This window comes from Euprymna scolopes, chromosome 15, assembly GCF_053919585.1.
Source record: "Euprymna scolopes isolate OS-2025 chromosome 15, ASM5391958v1, whole genome shotgun sequence".
Classification (NCBI taxonomy): Eukaryota; Metazoa; Mollusca; class Cephalopoda; order Sepiida; family Sepiolidae; genus Euprymna; species Euprymna scolopes.
The window spans coordinates 3,494,534-3,514,474 of NC_136496.1; the positions used below are offsets into that span (position 1 = coordinate 3,494,534).

The 19,941-nt window shown below is 36.8% G+C and overlaps 1 protein-coding gene across 4 annotated transcripts in view; it reads right to left on the reverse strand.

The window, feature by feature from the left end:
* The window catches only part of LOC145293695 (AP-1 complex-associated regulatory protein-like), a 296,359-nt gene that overhangs the window by 145,766 nt on the left and 130,652 nt on the right, over window positions 1-19,941 (reverse strand). For all 4 annotated transcript variants that reach the window (XR_013869748.1, XM_080140106.1, XM_080140105.1 and 1 more), the window contains exon 2: window positions 12,658-12,706. Coding sequence is in view for 3 of the 4 variants with exons in the window: in XM_080140106.1 (XP_079996232.1) it covers window positions 12,658-12,706 (49 nt within the window). In the remaining variant the exon portion in view is untranslated. The remainder of the gene's footprint in view (window positions 1-12,657; window positions 12,707-19,941) is intronic.

The window sequence follows — 19,941 nt, forward strand, 5'->3', positions numbered from 1 at the left end:
GATTAACCCAATTTCTTCAAATGATAAAGTTCAACAAAAATAAAAGAAAATACTGAAGTTCATTCATCCACGTTTCCCTCTTTTCCTTTTGAATTTGAAATCTCCAGTTTCGAGAGTTATTCTGAACCCTTGTTCCTACCGAAAAGATTGAAACTAATAAGAGTATGAATGCCCCCCCCCTTTTTTTTTAACAATCTGATCAATGTGTGGGTGTGTTTGTGTGTGTGTATGTGTGGGTGTTTATGGGGAAAATATATATTTCACCTTTTATTTATACCAATCCTTTAATTTATTGGACATTCAAGCTCATATCCTCCAACCCTCACACCACCACCCTCAGATTTTTTTTCTCGTGAACACCTCATAAAATCTGCATTTTCAGCTATATTTGAATAAAGGAACCCATTTTTTTTAAAAGGATTGGTTTCCGTCAGGAAATTAATTTGTGCGTTGCGACACCCTATTTTGGAACCTGGATGTTTGAGAAAATTTGCAAATTTGGGACCAAAAAATAATCGGGGTTTAAATATGCCACGTAATGCCAAGTGATATTTTTGATTTTATGAAAGTTTCATCCTATATTATTGCAAAAATTCAAAAGTTGTTTCAGGAAAAGTACCAGTTAGTCTTTTTGTTTCTCTGCTTTGGAGGGCTGAATGGCCTAAAAAGTGCCATGATGGCACATAGATTGGTCAAAATGAGGTCTTTCCTTTCATTTGGTGCCTTTCTGACTATGACTTTTGGATTCCTCACCTTTTGGGTGAAATTTAGGCCTAAGTAAAACGTCCAAGTTCCAAAATGGGTTTCTTACCCCAAATATAGCTGAGAATGCACATTTCTCATAGTTTTTACGTAACTTTTATGAGGAGTTCATAAGAAAAAAAATCTGAGGGTAGTGGTGTCAGGGATGAATGATATGGATTGGAATGTCCCTCATGAAGCTCGATGCAACTACAGAGCATATGCAAATAAATGACAAAAAGTCTTTATTCAAGAAAAGATGGCGTAACTAAAAGAAAACACAATTACAAGTTTTCAGATTTTCAGGTTTTATAATCATGTCCATGTTCCTTTTTTCTGATGAGGAAGGGCGGAATAATTTAAAAAGATTGGCATAATAATTATATGAATGATTCTGTGCTATGAAACAGGTGCTGTTAGGCCAGAGAAAAAAGGGAGGCAGAGAGAGAGAGAGAGAAAAGGGAGGCAGAGAGAGAGAGAGAGAGAGAGAGAGAAAAGGGAGGCAGAGAGAGAGAGAGAGAAAAGGGAGGCAGAGAGAGAGAGAGAGAAAAGGGAGGCAGAGAGAGAGAGAGAGAAAAGGGAGGCAGAGAGAGAGAGAGAGAAAAGGGAGGCAGAGAGAGAGAGAGAGAAAAGGGAGGCAGAGAGAGAGAGAGAGAAAAGGGAGGCAGAGAGAGAGAGAGAGAAAAGGGAGGCAGAGAGAGAGAGAGAGAACAGGGAGGCAGAGAGAGAGAGAGAGAACAGGGAGGCAGAGAGAGAGAGAGAGAACAGGGAGGCAGAGAGAGAGAGAGAGAACAGGGAGGCAGAGAGAGAGAGAGAACAGGGAGGCAGAGAGAGAGAGAGAGAACAGGGAGGCAGAGAGAGAGAGAGAAAACAGGGAGGCAGAGAGAGAGAGAGAGAGAACAGGGAGGCAGAGAGAGAGAGAGAGAGAACAGGGAGGCAGAGAGAGAGAGAGAGAGAACAGGGAGGCAGAGAGAGAGAGAGAGAGAACAGGGAGGCAGAGAGAGAGAGAGAGAGAACAGGGAGGCAGAGAGAGAGAGAGAGAGAACAGGGAGGCAGAGAGAGAGAGAGAGAGAACAGGGAGGCAGAGAGAGAGAGAGAGAGAACAGGGAGGCAGAGAGAGAGAGAGAGAGAGAACAGGGAGGCAGAGAGAGAGAGAGAGAACAGGGAGGCAGAGAGAGAGAGAGAGAACAGGGAGGCAGAGAGAGAGAGAGAGAACAGGGAGGCAGAGAGAGAGAACAGGGAGGCAGAGAGAGAGAGAGAGAAAAAAAGGGAGGCAGAGAGAGGGAGAGAAAAAAAGGGAGGCAGAGAGAGGGAGAGAAAAAAAGGGAGGCAGAGAGAGGGAGAGAAAAAAGGGAGGCAGAGAGAGAGAGAGAGAGAAAAAAAGGGAGGCAGAGAGAGAGAGAGAAAAAAAGGGAGGCAGAGAGAGAGAGAGAAAAAAAGGGAGGCAGAGAGAGAGAGAGAAAAAAAGGGAGGCAGAGAGAGAGAGAGAGAAAAAAAGGGAGGCAGAGAGAGAGAGAGAGAAAAAAAGGGAGGCAGAGAGAGAGAGAGAGAAAAAAAGGGAGGCAGAGAGAGAGAGAGAGAAAAAAAGGGAGGCAGAGAGAGAGAGAGAGAAAAAAAGGGAGGCAGAGAGAGAGAGAGAGAAAAAAAGGGAGGCAGAGAGAGAGAGAGAAAAAAAGGGAGGCAGAGAGAGAGAGAGAAAAAAAGGGAGGCAGAGAGAGAGAGAGAAAAAAAGGGAGGCAGAGAGAGAGAGAGAAAAAAAGGGAGGCAGAGAGAGAGAGAGAAAAAAAGGGAGGCAGAGAGAGAGAGAGAAAAAAAGGGAGGCAGAGAGAGAGAGAGAAAAAAAGGGAGGCAGAGAGAGAGAGAGAAAAAAAGGGAGGCAGAGAGAGAGAGAGAAAAAAAGGGAGGCAGAGAGAGAGAGAGAAAAAAAGGGAGGCAGAGAGAGAGAGAGAAAAAAAGGGAGGCAGAGAGAGAGAGAGAAAAAAAGGGAGGCAGAGAGAGAGAGAGAAAAAAAAAGGGAGGCAGAGAGAGAGAGAGAGAGAAAAAAAGGGAGGCAGAGAGAGAGAGAGAAAAAAAGGGAGGCAGAGAGAGAGAGAGAAAAAAAGGGAGGCAGAGAGAGAGAGAGAGAGAAAAAGGGAGGCAGAGAGAGAGAGAGAAAAAAAGGGAGGCAGAGAGAGAGAGAGAAAAAAAGGGAGGCAGAGAGAGAGAGAGAAAAAAAGGGAGGCAGAGAGAGAGAGAGAAAAAAAGGGAGGCAGAGAGAGAGAGAAAAAAAAAAGGGAGGCAGAGAGAGAGAGAGAGAAAAAAAGGGAGGCAGAGAGAGAGAGAGAAAAAAAGGGAGGCAGAGAGAGAGAGAGAAAAAAGGGAGGCAGAGAGAGAGAGAAAAAAAGGGAGGCAGAGAGAGAGAGAAAAAAAGGGAGGCAGAGAGAGAGAGAGAAAAAAAGGGAGGCAGAGAGAGAGAGAGAAAAAAAGGGAGGCAGAGAGAGAGAGAGAAAAAAAGGGAGGCAGAGAGAGAGAGAGAGAAAAAAAGGGAGGCAGAGAGAGAGAGAGAGAAAAAAAGGGAGGCAGAGAGAGAGAGAAAAAAAGGGAGGCAGAGAGAAAGAGACAGAAAAAAGGAGGCAGAGAGAAAGAGACAGAAAAAGGGAGGCAGAGAGAGACAGAAAAAGGGAGGGAGACAGACAGAAAAAGGGAGGGAGACAGACAGAAAAAGGGAGGGAGACAGACAGAAAAAGGGAGGGAGACAGACAGAAAAAGGGAGGGAGACAGACAGAAAAAGGGAGGGAGACAGACAGAAAAAGGGAGGGAGACAGACAGAAAAAGGGAGGGAGACAGACAGAAAAAGGGAGGGAGAGAGACAGAAAAAGGGAGGGAGAGAGACAGAAAAAGGGAGGGAGAGAGACAGACAGAAAAAGGGAGGGAGGGAGACAGACAGAAAAAGGGAGGGAGGGAGACAGACAGAAAAAGGGAGGGAGAGAGACAGAAAAAGGGAGGGAGAGAGACAGAAAACGGGAGGGAGAGAGACAGAAAAAGGGAGGGAGGGAGGGAGAGACAGTAAAATCTTTGTTTGGATGGATAGACAACGCTACAGAAATATGTCGACAAGTTGAAATACAAAATTGTTTAGTTCAACTTGCCAACATTTTTCTATTACTTTTGTGCATGTGCAAATTCAGTCACGGCTGAAAGTAGTTTAATTTTAAGTCTTATCTGTTGATCAAATGTAGGGAAGGAGCTGCAATTTTTTAATTTTTTTTTTTTTTATTACATTTTCACCCCAAACAAGGCACATTGCCACTTTGGTGTAGGAGGCTACTATCAGGAACAACAACTACTGGGGTACTATGTAGGGATTTGGGCAGCAAGATGTCGGTTCACGTTACACTTGAACTTCTGCATGTCAGTACAGTTGGAGAAGCAGGGACCTGGAATGGAATTCCAGAGTCTAGCGGTTCTGGGGGAAGAAACTACTGGAGTAGAAAGATCTTTTACATCTAGGGATCTCTACTGTGTGGGGGTGGGATTTAGCTGCCTGTCGGTTTTGTCGAGGGTATCTACATCGTGGGGGCACAAGTGCTTGCAGTTCGTCAGAGCATTCACCATTAAAATACTTGTAGAACAGGCAGAGGGATGCAACATTTCGATGGGAGAGAGGCTGAAGCTTAGATGACAGTTCAAGGCCTATCAGATTGGCGACTCTTTTGAACCTTGTCTAGGAGCGAGAGACTAGTAGCAGATGTACCAGCCCAAATGTGACAGCAATACTCCTTACATGGGCGAATGGTGGCCTTATAGAGATACAGGATACTTTCGAGTGTTAATTTTCTAGCACGGTAGAGAGAGCCTACCTTCTTCGCAGCGACCCTGGCAATGCTTTCAATGTAATTGTTTCAACTCGTGTTTCCTGTGGACGTTAGGCCAGGCAGTTTGAAAGATGTACTTTCATATAAAGAGTCACTGGCCATTGCTATTACTAGCAGACAAGGTTTCTTGTAATTATTGAAGGAAACCAGTTTAGTCTTGGCAGCATTGAATGTGAACATCCATTTTTGTTGCCATTCCACTACAGATTGGAGGTCATCCTCTAGTGTTTTGCCATTTCTTTAGATATGTGTTCATTTGTTTTCCTGTCATGCCTGTTATAGAGTGTGATGTCATCAGCATATATACCCATCTCAGAGGCAATTTTGTCGGGGAGGTCATTAATGAATATTAGGAACAATAGAGGTCCAAGGATAGACCCTTGAGGCACTCCCGCATTTATATCATATTGTTTAGATGTACGATCGTCGAGGACAACCTGGATTTTTCTCTTAACTAAGAAGGATTTAATTATGTTAAGTATTCTACCAGTGATACCGTATGATCTAATTTTACTGAGGAGACCCTCATGCCATACCCTGTCAAAAGCCTTAGATATATCTAGAGCTACCGCTCTGCCCTCCACTGCTTTGTCCAGTGATTGGTATATACATTCAGAGATTACATTGAGAATGTCTGCTGTGGAACGGGCTTGTCTAAATCCATATTGTTTGTCAGTCAGAAGTTTAGCATCTGTAAGGTGATGGACTAGAGCATGGTTAATTATGGTCTCAAATATTTTGGTGGAAAGTGGGAGGAGGCTAATGGGGCGATAATTTGATGGGTCAGTTCTTTCGCCAGAATTCTTGAATACTGGTACCACAGAAGCAGTTTTCCAACATCCCGGAAATCAAGATTCATTAAGGCATTTGTTGTAGAATTTGGAGAGAACTGGAGCTACTTCGGCTGAGCACTTTTTTAATAGCACAGCTGGGATGAGATTGGGTCCACATGCTTTTGAAGTGTCAAGTTTTTTATGATAGCATGTACCTGAGCAGAGGTGATTTTTAGATTGTCTAGCGTGGCGTCTGTCCGCATAGGAAAGTCAGGTAGGGGGTGGTTGGAGCGGTCCAGTGTGGAGTTTGAGGCAAAACGACTGGCAAGCATATTAGCCTTTTCAGTTGCTGAGCAAACAACCTTGTGATTGTTGGTTAGTGGCAGAATTGTTGATTGCCCATTATTTACTACACTGTTATAGATTTTCCAGAAGTCATGAGTTCCTAATTTTTGTGCTTCGATGCGTTTTTTAGTGGTTTCAGTATATTCTCTCTTAGCTGTCGCTATTTCTTTCTTAACGTTACTTCTAGCTTCTATATATTTCTGTCTGCTTGAACTGGACTTATGTCGGTTAAATCTGCAGTATGCATGCTGCCTTTGAGCAATGGCAGTAGCGCAAGTAGAAGTAAACCATTGGGGAAAGTGGGGCTTGCTATAAAATTTCTGCATGGGAACATGTGCTGGTTTTGAACCATTAAGTGGTTTCATTTGCGCACTGTTCAGCAGGAAGAGAAAAAATATTTCCCCATGGGGCATCTCTGATAAGATCTCTGATGGCTTCCCGCCTTCTTATAATATCTTGTTTTGAGCACTGGCTCTTCAGTTTTGACTCTAGAGTTTAGGGCGATTTCAACCATTATCACTGCATGATCAGCGTTCCCGAGTGGGCTGTCAGCATTTGTTGTACAATCCTCGGGAACTGTAGTCAGAAACAGATCTAGAAGTGATGCGTGTTGTTCTTGCTGGTCAGGGAAACGGGTTGGAAACGTAACCATTTGTGATAGGGAGCGAGATATAGCAAAGCTATGTGTTGTGCTGCCCGCTGCGTAAGAAGAAAATCCAAGCCAGGTAGAGAAAATAGATGTTTTGGTTTTGATTCTATCTGATGGCAGTTAAGTCATTTTTTAAAAATCTTTTGAAATGTGTACTATATATTAAGTACAATACAATATTCAATAGAGAATTGGCTCTTTAATAATAAATATGTAATCTGCATGAATTAAAATATATTTAAGCTTATTTTACGACTGAGCAAAGCCGGGTACCCCCCACTAGTAAAAATAAAATAACATTGTAAGAGACAATTTTTAATTTACTCCTTGAGTCTAACAACTCTTGGCAGACAATATTTTTTCCCCTATTTCTTTTGAATGTTCCTTTTTCTATATAACGTTTCATTAACGAATAAGAATCACTGCACATCAAAATTATAAGTTTCTTTCTCACACCATTACAATAATGATAATATCATGATATTAAAAAACGAGGTTACATCAAAGGGAGATCACTCTCATATTCTTGTACAAGGTTGCCAGATTGTTTTTTTCAAAACCAAATTTCGTGAATTTGATCATTTTTTTTTTTTTTTTTTTTTTTTTGATTTTCAAAAAAAGTGTATTTACCCTTTATCAAAACGAAGAAAGAATTCCTCGCTACAAAAGCATCCACAAAGGCCCGAGAGGCTCGAGTTCTGAGAGAGGAAGGTCTTGCACCTGCAAAGTATGATGTGCTGGGATCAAAGCCAAAAGGATGCTTTAGTGCCGACCAAAGAATACCTGGAAAAGAGACCTGGAGGCAGACATTAAGCAGACCAGCTGCTCCTGGGGAGAGCTGGAATGAACTGCTCAAGACCATGGATGCTGGTGGGCTGTAGTGGATGGCCTATACCTCCCCAAGGGGCTCAAGGCTATGATGATGATGATGAGGTCAGGTGAACGTGGTACCAGTTAATGGTATCCATTTCTGCATTCTCCAGGTACTGCCTGCGTACTCTAGTCACATGAGAGAGGGCAGTTGTGGACCTGGAGGAACCCAGCATTGGCTCTGACAGTTGGTCCAAGGATGTCTATTCTCTAACCTGTTGAGGTCTGTGCCTCTCACAGACTCACCTCCAAACAGGTCATGTTGAATAATGTTGCAGTCAGCATAACATTCTTAACAGCATCTTCAAACCCTTTCATGTCTGCCGCATGCCCTCAAATTGTACTCTTCATCGATAAGAGCACAGGGCATCAATGAAGTAGTTGCCAATTCTGGTGGTTTATAGCAAATGTCAAAAGTTCTACGGACTAAACAGTGCCCCTACAGGCCCTGGGCCATCCCCACAGAGCCTATTTCTGATTATTTGGTCAGAAACATTAACACCAGTGGCTTGTTGGAAGTCATTTTGTAGGGCTTTGATAGTAGTCATCCTTTTCTTCTTTCACAAAAGCCTAGATACCGACCCTGCTGCAGGTTTAAGGTTTCTATGGTTCTGCCCAGTTTTCCTGGAGTAACTGTCTCCTAAAATTTCCTTCATGCTCTCAAGGTTTTCTGTGTCTCCCAACACAGAAAACCTTGCTACAACACGTATTGATGTGCAATCCTAGGAGTTACACTACTTTTTCAGCCTCTGTAGCAAGTAATCAATTGATTTGATTAAAAAATGATCGATTTCACAGATTTCGATGACAATAAATGTATAGGAAAGGGAAAGATTTGTTGAACCTCATTCAATCCCGGACAATGTCGGGTCTCCCTCCTAGTTTAAGTATAATGTGCAATTTACTTTGAAAACTATTTTAATTAGTTTTCTAAAATAAAATAGGTATAATATGAAAGTCAATGTTGTGTTTTCTGTGATATAAGCATCGTTTCAATTAAAAAAAAACATTTAAATACGTTTAAACTTCAAATTACAACGCAATATTATGAAAATAAACAAATATTTAAAAAGGAATTCATTGTTTGAAAAACTCGATAATAATTTAAGATTTAACGGTTAGAAAAACCAGACGAGTATGAATTTTTTTAAAAATAAATATTACTATTTATTAAAAATAAAATTGAATTTTTTTTTATTTCTGTCAAATATTCATCTTCAAGAAATTAGTTCTTACATATTTATTAAAAACAATTTCACACTCATCTGGTTTTTCTAACCATTAAACAAATATTTGTTTAAGCATAATCTTACGGCATTCGAAAATATCACCGTAAACGAACAATATGCGGATCTTATACTAACTTTTTTCTTCCATTTATCACCAAGGGGGAAAAATACATAAAATTCTCACGATGACATCTATCGACGAAATATTGATTTCAAATAAATCAATAATTTACATAATATTGCGTTGTAATTTGGCTTATAAACATTTCATATGTATTTTATTTTAAAATTTAAAGAATGCTTATATCACGAGAAACAACTTTGACTAATTTTTTTACTTTATCATTTTCCCTACATTTTGGATATGTTCCTCGTTTCGACAGGACAATTACGTAGATACCATTGCTGTTTAATGAAATTCATTCTTTCGGTGATCGTTTTTGTTTTAAAAATCAATTGTGGTCGTAACAGAATTGAATAAAAAAAGCAAAGAAAAGGTAATCTTTCAAAGAGGAGAACCAGTTAGAAATAGACGTCAATCATCTCTTGACCAATCAGCTTTCAGCATGCGATTACGTCAAGTCGTAATTGTTAAGTGATCCGAGGAAGGCGACACGTTATCGGTTTGCAAATTCATGTCGACGTTTTTCCTTCTGTCCTGTTTGGAAGGCGACACACAGCGTGGGAACAGGAGACGTATAAGCAGATGTCCAGGTTTGCAAATGCGACCGTATATTTCTATAAGACGTTATGTTCGTCTGATTTCCAATTTGTATATTGACCAGCAAGACTACCTGGCATTGCGCGGGATAAGTTTCAAGTTTATATATTAGGTACAATATAATAATCAATAGAGTATTGGTTCTATAATAATAAATACGAAATCTACTATAGACTAAAATATCATATTTAAGTGTATTTTATGACCGGGCAATGCTGAATGGCTTGCATATATATATATATATATATATATATAATTTTTTTTTTTTTTTTTACTATATATATATATATATATATATATGATTATTTCATGTATTCATATAAAATGTTATAAGGAGATTTATTTTAATATTTTATGCATTCTATTTCCACTATTAAACAGTGCTCAATGCGCAAGTAGAGCTTGATATTAAGTTATGAAGTTGGGTGTCATATGAGGTGCTCGGTTGCAAAAAGTTCTTAGAGTGCTTTTTTAATTGAAAAAAAAAAAAAAAAAAGTTTATAAAAACATGCATTGTTCGTTTATTTACTGCAGCATTCACATATAGTACCAAAGAACCCTTCAGGAGAGAATAAGGACAAAAACTCAACACAAAACCCACCGGTAGCAGACACTATATCAACCCTTTGACCTACAGGGAATATGTCTATCGTTTTGTTCTGCTTAAAGCTAGTTGCTGTGCTCAGAATGTAACATCTGTTTCAGAAACGTCCCCCCCCCCACACTCCCCACTATAAAGACACGTTACTCTTCCTAGGATAAAAACAGAAGGGTTAATTGACAGACAGCGCCTCTTAAAGAAACACCTAGTCACATCTAACAATATACACATGGAAGAAATAAAAATAAACTCCAATTTCTGGACCCCCCTACCACGATAAAACATTCACAGCAAAGACTGGTATATCTAGAATCGCTGTAAATAATATCCATTTCTTTCTCTTGGGCGAAGATTTTTCTTCTTTTATTTTGAAGGAAGATGGGGGTCACCACTTATCAAGACCTGAAAGCCACTTGAGGTTTAATGAGTGTCAGGTGGCCAATGAGATAACACTGATGATCAGTAATGGTGGAACTTTGATAGTGTTTGTTTATTTAAGAGGACGGCTCAACAAGAACTTGTTCATGTCAGACTTGAAAACGGCCATGTTATAGTTAGCTGAGAAGCAGTCCTGCGATATTGTGTTCCACAAACTAGCATTTCTAGAAAAGAAACATTTTATTATCAAATTTTAAAAGATTTCCAAAACTACACGTCTAAATTCTTGTTAAGCAGTCCTCTTAAATAATTAAATTACGATACATAAGAGGTAGCAAGGTTTTGGAGTGAGAGACTAGTAGCAGATGCACCAGCCCAAATGTGACTACAATACTCCATACATGGGCGAATGGTGGCCTTGTAGAGGTACAGGATACTTTCGGGTGTAATTAACTTTCTAGCAAGGTAGAGGGAGCCCACCTTTTTTGCAGCAGCCTTGGCAATGTCCTCAATGTATCTGTTCCAACTCATGTTCCCTGTGAACGTTAAGCCGAGGAGTTTAAAAGATGTACTTTCAGATAAAGAGTCTTTGGCCATTGCTATTGGTGGTTGAGAAGGTTTCTTGTAATTATTGAAGGAAACAAGCTTAGTCTTGGCAGCATTGAATGTGACCATCAATTTATGTCCCCATTCCACTACAGATTGGAGGTCTTCCTCCAAGTTTCTACCATTTCCTTAGACATATGTTCATTCATTTTTCCCCTCATCCCTGTTATAGAGTGTGGTGTCGTCAGCAAATATACCCATCTCAGAGACTATTTTGTCAGGGAGGTAATTTATGAATATCAGGAATAATAAAGGTCCAAGGATTGACCTCTGAGGTACAACCGCATACTGATTCTTTAAATCTTTAAATATTTAGCTATATTAGTTGTTTGTTTTTATTATTAATTTTTGGATTAATGTAAAAAAAAAAAAAAAAAACTCGTACAATAAAAAAAAAAAATCGTTTTTGGCATCGGAAAATTGGCACAAATTTTTAAACCCTCAAAAGTTCCGATTTTTCCTAATAATCATCTCAATAAAGTATTGTTTAGAATGCAATATTTAATCATGTTACAAAAACTTGATGACGTCGACCAATTTCGATTATCAACGCTTTACTAATGGATAGATCAGACCTGAGCTAAATGAGCTAAAAAAATAAACGTGTGGTAAATTATTTGGAAAAACAATACTTAAAAAGAACAGATAATAAACAATAAATAGAAAAGGAAAATTGCAACATTGCATGTTCGAAAGCCAGATCCATCCTTAGCTGAAGTACTGCGGTCATATTTGAGGAGGTATTACTTGGGGTCATCTCTTGCCTCGCTAAATTACAAAACCGATTTAGCAATCTAGTGGGGAAGAGTGATCTTTTTACTACAGGTTCTTTCACGCAGAAGAGATCTTGCTAGCCTACTTCTATAAAGCTCATGGTTGGTACTGAGTCAAATCCTTTGTGTTCTCTTGGAAGCATTCACAGCGTGAACTCTACTAGTAAACATGTCATGTTCTGGATTTTTTTTTTTGCAGTTTTACATATGTGAGAATCCAGCATTTTTCTTAACCACAACAAAAACCTTCCTTTCTATGTAGCAAAAACCTTCCTTTCTACGTAACAAAAACCTTCCTTTCTACGTAACAAAAACCTTCCTTTCTATGTAACAAAAACCTTCCTTTCTACGTAACAAAAACCTTCCTTTCTACGTAACAAAAACCTTCCTTTCTACGTAACAAAAACCTTCCTTTCTACGTAACAAAAACCTTCCTTTCTACGTAACAAAAACCTTCCTTTCTATGTAGCAGAAACCAAACAGAACTTATATGAAGTTTATTTTCTAGATCATCTTACCTGTGGAACAAAATACCACAAGACTTCTTTGTAACCGACTGCAACATGGTCGTCTTCAAGTCTAATGTAAACAGATACTTGTTGGGTCCTCTGTGTGGATAGTTTTAGTACTTGTAGTGGCTATCATCCTGATTGGATGGAGTCGGCTTCCTCCTGAGCATAGACTGCATTTTGAACCATCACAGTCCAGTTTCGATTTTGGATCAACTCCTAGAATATTGCTAACCACTTCCGAAACCAACTACTTGTGGGCCCAATAGTTCCAGCAGAAAATTAATTGTCGTTCAAGTCTCCAGCTGTCTACTGACATGTTTGCACCAGCCAGGCAGAGTGAAGGAAAGAAAATATCATATTTTGCATAAAAAAATTGGCACACATTTTTCCAATTCCAACACACAAAATAGTTCTGATTTTTCTGATTCTCAATCGTCCCAACACTAATATATAGCTTATATAAACAGATTTCTTGAATCAGATAGAAACAAACGTTTTTTTTTTTTTTAATTTTTTAATTCCAGGAGTTAAATGTTTGCCATTTCCTCAAGATTCTGCAGAATTAATTATTTTAAAAATTAGTTTTCAAAAAATCTTGAACTTACCTCAATAGAAAAATCTCTATCCACACTGTAACGTGTTCGTAAGTATTTTCTGGAAAAGATAAAAAAATTTTTTCAATATTAATTTTATTCATAGATACACATCCAAACACATGAAAAAATGACTTCCTTATTCACAGAAGTTTTTTTTTAATTTTTTTTTTTTTTCATACTAAAAAAAAAAAAAAAAAAAAAAAAAAAAAAAAAAAAAAAATCAAACTTGAATAATCGATTTGGTTTCTTCTATTGAATAAATTATCAACTTGGATTATTTAATGTTGAATATTTCACTCTATATCAACAAAACTCAATAAAAGTATTTTTATCATTTTTATTTTTAATTTTATTATTAATATCATATATTATAATTTGTTTAAGAACCAAAAAGAAATTAAAAAAAAATAAAAAAATATTAACAGAAAGTAAGGAGGTGACAGTGGCCAAATGGTTAACAACACAAACTGACATCTGGGTGTTAAGTTGAAGTCCAGTTCGTCCCACAGAAACACTTCCACTTAGGATATTGTCAACCTTCATGTGTTCCATGTGTAACGTTGTCATTACAAACAAAAGAAAAAAATAAATAAAAATCTGGGTCGACATTGTCCTTTTTTTAACAAAAGCGTTTATTACTATTACTTTCAGTATCATTTAAAAACATCTCTCGCAGTTACACGTTTATTTTAACACGCGTTTCACTTTCTTCCGATCCCATGCTAGACTCAGTCGTCTTCAACTTTACACGTCAATTCTCTTCAACGTCCACTTTGCTTCTCCTGAGCATATGATTTTTTTTCTCCCTTTTCTCTTTCGTTTCTCATGCACACTTCCTAATTTGCAAATGCACCTTTTTCGACTACTGCTGCTGCTAATCTCTTTGCAAGCCAGCCATATTTTCCTGCTGCTTCTGATGCTTTCCTGCGTGCTCATATGCACTGTATGTTACACATCTTGTAAGTCGCTGATGTCTTTATAGAAAGAATTCTAACTGGAGAGATGTCGAGAGAAACCAATGCCAACAACAGAACCATGCGATTCATAGAAAATGAACATAAAGTACAAAAGTAAGGGTCTAACAGAGCTTCCTCACTTCTATCGACTTGTAATAACAGCTCTACAGCGTGGAATAATGACAGTATCGCCCCAAAGAAAACACTACAGCTTCATTTTAAAACTTATTGAAAAAATAAATTCAAGTAACTTGATTATGTAGTAGAGCTGGCATCTATTCAATGTAGCCACCTTCAGCCTCAATCACTGCCCGGATAGAGGTCCAGAACTGGGAGCATGCCTTTTCCACAAGCGCTGGCAGCAGCTCGACAGATAGCAGTGATCAGTGTTGTAGGAGGTCATGTTGGTGATGTTCTCAACGTATGATCAAACAAAGTAGTCCAGCAGGTTCAGGTTGGGGAAAGAGGGGGGGGGACAGTGAGAGAAGGGTGCAAAGTTCTAGCACTCCTCCTGAAGCCAAGCCTTGATCTCTTTGGACCTATGGGCCAGCATCAAGTCCTGCTGCCACACCCACGGTCTGTCAGTGGCCACCTGATTGCACCAGGATACCACAACACTCTTCAGTACATCCACTCAACTTTGGTGTTGAGTTTCATTCAAGCCAACTTCGAAGATGTGAGGTGGCATGATGTGGCCCTCACATGAAACTATAACCATGGCCGGAAACTTCATTTCGCTGTTTCGTCAAGTGTTGAACGGTCAGGATTTGTATTTCAAGGGTGCTGGCAATGGTCTTGTTGTCATAACGTGGATCGGTAGAGAGCAGGAGTCGTACGACTTTACTTGCTGAACATTGTGTAACTTTCCGACATGATAGAAGGCTTCTATCGCGCTTGGGATTTGTACACAACTAGTAGATAGTCTGCAACAAAAAGAAAACTGTTTTTTTAAACGGAAATGGAATCGTGTTGTCTTTTCCAGGATGACAATTTTATCATTCCACCCTGTATTCATCGTCAAAAAGATTTTATACAATTGCAGTGTAAACAAATCACAATAGCTTCTTAATTTGAAAAAAGTTCTGAAACTTGTTAGCATTGTTTGGTGAAGGCACCTTAGGCAGTTAGTTCATGGCAACCTCTTTCCCAAATCGAGAAGACAAGGGTTAGGGTTAGGGTAAGACAAGGGTTTAGCGCTGATAGGACAAATAGCATAGCTTGATAGAAAAAAAAAAAAAAGACCACCGTTGTCTCAATGACCCAGTTTGTCTGATTATCAAAAACGGACCCTCGACTAGTATGCTTGATCTGCTTAATGAAACCCCACACGGAGGACCATCACGAATTGACTTAGCTCTGCAAATGCCTCTCTACTGCTATTATTCCAGGGAAGACTTTAAGTCTGTTGGCAAATTTCCAAGTCTGTGTTTCAAATATAAATAAATAAATATATATATATATATATATATATATATATATACACACACGCAAAGACTGTTCCAATTTCCAATTTGGTAATTGAAATCAGTTGGGGATAGTAGAGCAAAAAAGTCTTTGACTATATGAAATTTTAATTTAACATATCTAATAAGTTTTAATAAAATATTTGCAGCTTAACGTGGTTGCAAAGACCAAGGTTAGTACAGATTTTCAATGTCCATTTTCAAGGACTTTTCAAAGGTTTTCAAGGCCTTCTCCAGACAAAATTCAAGTTTTCAAAACAAAATTTAGGGTTTGTTTTACAATCCACATCATTCGAAAATGTGGTTACAATTCAAAAATACGTAAATGTTACCATAGCCAGTTACTTTGCAAATTACCTGCATCATTTTTTGTTTGTTTGTTTTTTAAAGTAGTTTTAAATGCTTTTTATTTCATCTGACATATTAACTTTCTTTATGACTTCCAACCGAGATGGCTGCCGTTTTGTCCCTTTTTTTTTTTTTTTTGAGTCCAAGCAGCCGAATTCTAAATTATCAGAATTATTTTTAAGGGAGGGGATTCGCCATTAGAGAGTCCCTTCTGCACAAGGAAAGTATTTTGTAGAGAGGAGAGGAGGTAATTTTATTTAGGGCAGTCGGCACTACTCCTCCCCCTCTTAAAAATAATTATAAAATTAAATTATAAATAGCAAAAATAGAGAATTCAATCTTTATCACAAAACTACCCAAGGCAGTTTTGTGATAAAGGAACGCAACTCATGTATCCACAATACTATGCAATTTCAGAACAATGTATTTCGATTTTATTTTCAAATTTTTAAATATTTTAATGATATTTTTATTAATACTTAAAAATAAAATCGAAATAAATACTAGCAAATTATTTTTTAATATTTCAACACAAAAAATACAATTTTTCAAGAAATTTTCCATATTTTCAAGGAAATAATAGAAATAAGGCATTTTCAAGGCAAAAGTAAAAATTTAAGGACTTTTCAAGTTTGTACAAACCCTATTAAATATAATATTTTGTTATGTGTGGAATTATGAATTATTGAATAAATTTGTGGATTATAATTTAAAAAGCAAAAAAAAAAAAAAAAGGATTTATATGCATCACTCTAAATAAGATTATTTGCATGTTTTTTTTTTTCGCAAGATTTTTTAATTTATTTTTTTTATATTTATTTTTTTATTTCATTCTTTTTAATTTTATCGTATGTTCTGTTACGTGGATTAAAATTTCTTTAAAAAAATCTTTGCGATTCTGACTATTTTGTTTTTATTTATTTTTTATCTTATTTTTTAATGTTTATTTTGTTATTTTATATTTATTATTTAATATTTTATGTTTTAATTAAACTTATATTTTTTCATTTTATTTAAAAAAAATTTTTTTTTTTTTGTTGATTCCTTTTTTTAATTTGATTTTATTTTTTAAACTTTTATTTCAGTTTTGATTTCATTATATTTTCTGTTTCCACCTTTAACCAAGAAATTCTTTGCGTTTGTGAAATTTATAGTTTCTTAATTTTCATATTGTTTTTCTCAGAGTAGAATTAGCCAAATTGAAATGATACAATGCAGCTTTGAATGCTAAAAACAAACTCTCCCCCTCTTGGGAATTGTTAATTAGTAAATGAGAACAAAATTCAAGGATCGATTCGTAAATTTGCTGCCAAGACAAATTTTACAAATTCCTGGAATTGGAAGTCTGTCAAAAATTCTAAACTTCAGCATCGAAAACTGCCAACTTTAAAAGTGAAATAAATTCATACCCCCCACCCCACACACACTTTTAAAACAGCCTTTCTTCCCAAAACGCCTTCATCAGATTAGGAAAGCAGCCCCCCCCCCCCATTTTTTTTACTATTGTTTGACCACTTATCAAAGCTACTGAAGGGTATGATTCAATGAAACGGAATGATTGTCTAATGAAAGATGAGCAACGATTAAGTGTGACTATTTGGACAATTCTCACATTTCGGCTGATGTAATTTCTTTCTTCAGGTGTATCTTGTCAGACTAATTTTTAAGATTAGGATCACTCCGAACTGCAGATAAGAAAAAAGTCAAAATTCTTCAAATCTTTGGCAGAGAGGATAGAGTAGTATCTATTCTGATACACATCTTTTCTGGTGAAAGAAAAGTCCTTCTAGACGCAAGCAACTTTTATTTTTGTCCCAATCCCGGGAGAAGCTGGATTTTCTCCACATTAAAAACAGACCAGGATTAGATAGACAAATCTATCATATATATATATATATATATATATATATATATATAGGACAATAAAAATGACAAACACAAAACATTACTTTATTATGAAGTATCTAGAAAATAGTTAATTTTTAGTTATTTGCGTGGGGATAACTAATATATATATATATATCCACACACACACACTTCAGAATAAAATTATCTAACAATCAACTGGTATGGAAACCTGTGATTATAAGTCTTATAGAATATTACTGCCAATAATATTTTGTAAGTGCTGTCCCATCTAAATAAAAATTGCTCGATATACAAGATAGCGCAAATGAATCAAATTTTACTCATTCAATAAATGTAAAAATTTATGACGTGAAATGGTTAAATTTCAAATTAATAGATTTTTATTAACATATGTTTGAAATATTAAATACATAGAATAATAAAAATCTTTGGATTTGAAATTTAACCATTTCACGTCATAAATTTTTACAGTTATTGAATGACTCAAATTTGATATTATATACACACACATACATAACCATGAGTGGAAATCTCTAGAGCTCTTTCAGTTTTAAGTGAAGCATGCAAAAAATGACTAAGTTCAGCATCCCCCCCCCATTTAACCTCAAAAGTCTCCAGGGGACGTCAAATCCTGATGAAAATGAACAAACGGGGCAGTTTTAGGCCTTACCATGTAAACTTGAGTTTTGCACTACGCAAAAAAAAAATGACTAAGTCCATCATTTACACCCCCCCTTCATTTAGCCCCCAAGGCCTTACCATATTTAAATTTCAGCACCATGCAAAACTGCTAAATACACATACACAGAAAAGTTTGGTCAAATATGGTAAAATAGTCCCAAAAATGGAGTGTTTTTATTAGCCCTAAAAGAGCCCCTGGGGCACACCCAAGAGTTATCGCAAAGTACAGACAAACAAAATTATACAGAAATCAGTTACCACTTTAAAAAAGTTTTATAAAAATCCAAAAGTCATTTTAACCCAAAATCCATTCTGTTACTGTTTTTACTCATATCATGTTTAATGTTTGCGCAAAATTTTAAAAATTCCAAGGCGTAGTTATTGAGAAAAGTGTGGACAGACGAACAGACAAGGGTGAATTTCGTCGGGGGACCATTAAACAATTTAATTTAATAAATGAGTAGAAAGCGATTAAATCTCTTTTTGCATTGCCATTTTAACATTTATCCCATATATCAAGTTTGTGGACCAAAAATTGACAGCAGCTTAGTAGAGACTATTCTGCACAGACAAGGTCACTTTTATAATATGTAGTGATGGTGTGTTGGGTCTATGAAATCTTGAATAGTAGAGCTCAATACATAGTCACACCCATGACTACGACAATTAATGCAGTGTTTCATAATTGGATTATTTCGATGAAATTGTGGCTTGTCAAGAATATTTTGAAATTAATTCGCACAGATACTCTAAAATGTCAATGTTTAAACGCATTTGAAATTTTTCTTTTTAGTTTTTCTTTTTCTTTTTTTAAGAAAAAAATTTTTAAAAACACGAGAACTCGAATAATTACATCCGGTTACAAAAAATTTAAAAAAATGCGATAATTAATTGAAACACCAGCTGAAAAAAAAATTTTTTTAAACAGATGTCAATATTAAAATCTTTCTCTTGGAATAATTGATTGCCAAACATAACACTGTTGTTGCAATAGTGAAAACTGCTCTTATTCTGTTTGATATATTGCAACACTTTTATTAATACTCTTGTAAAAGTGTATATATATATATATATTTCCTCCAGTGATGAAAAAAAAAAAAAAAAACAGGACTAGAGTGCTCAATGTGTAGCCAGAGCAGTATATAGGAAATCTATTGCTGCAAGTCCAGAATGAATTTACATACTGTTTCCGCTAGGAAGATATCCTCTGAAGATGAGGAGAGATCCGACCAGCTTCGTCAGATTCTGAGGAAGCTGGTCGGATCTCTCCTCATCTTCAGAGGATATTCTGGACTCACAGCAATAAATTTCATATATATATATATATATATATATATATATATATAATATTCGGGCAATGCCGAACTGAAATGCTAGTGTGTGTGTGTGTATATATATATATATATATATATATATATATATATATATATACATACACACACACTAGCATTTCAGTTCAGCATTGCCCGAATATTTGAGGATGTGTGTTGAGCAGAAAAAAAAAAACATTGTAGTAGGAAGGCAGGCTCGAACCGGTACCACGAAGGAGGAAAAGATCAGGAAAAAACCTGACGTCTTTGCTATTACGACCACTGCCAAACCGGAAGTGACGTAGGTTTAAATTAAGGCTAGACAATCGAAAAGAGGGAATAACTTTCGAAAATATTGGTGAAAAAAAAGCAACCCCTGCCTGTAGAAAAGTGCCCAATTGAGGGTGAAGAAATTAATGTTTTTAGCCAATTTTTCGGTATTTGTTGTCTGAAGGGTCGAGCTTCAAAACGGTACTGATCTTGTGAAAATTCATCACCTCTGTTGAAAGTTTTAGGCAGACATGCAAACATATATACATACATTTACATATTGGTAACTAAAAATTTTCGACCTAAACCGATTAAAAAGCTTGCCCTATCTCTGAATACCTTTTATATAAAATTTCAAATGTTTAGACTAGAAATTGTCTGAGTAATTTGGTAGAG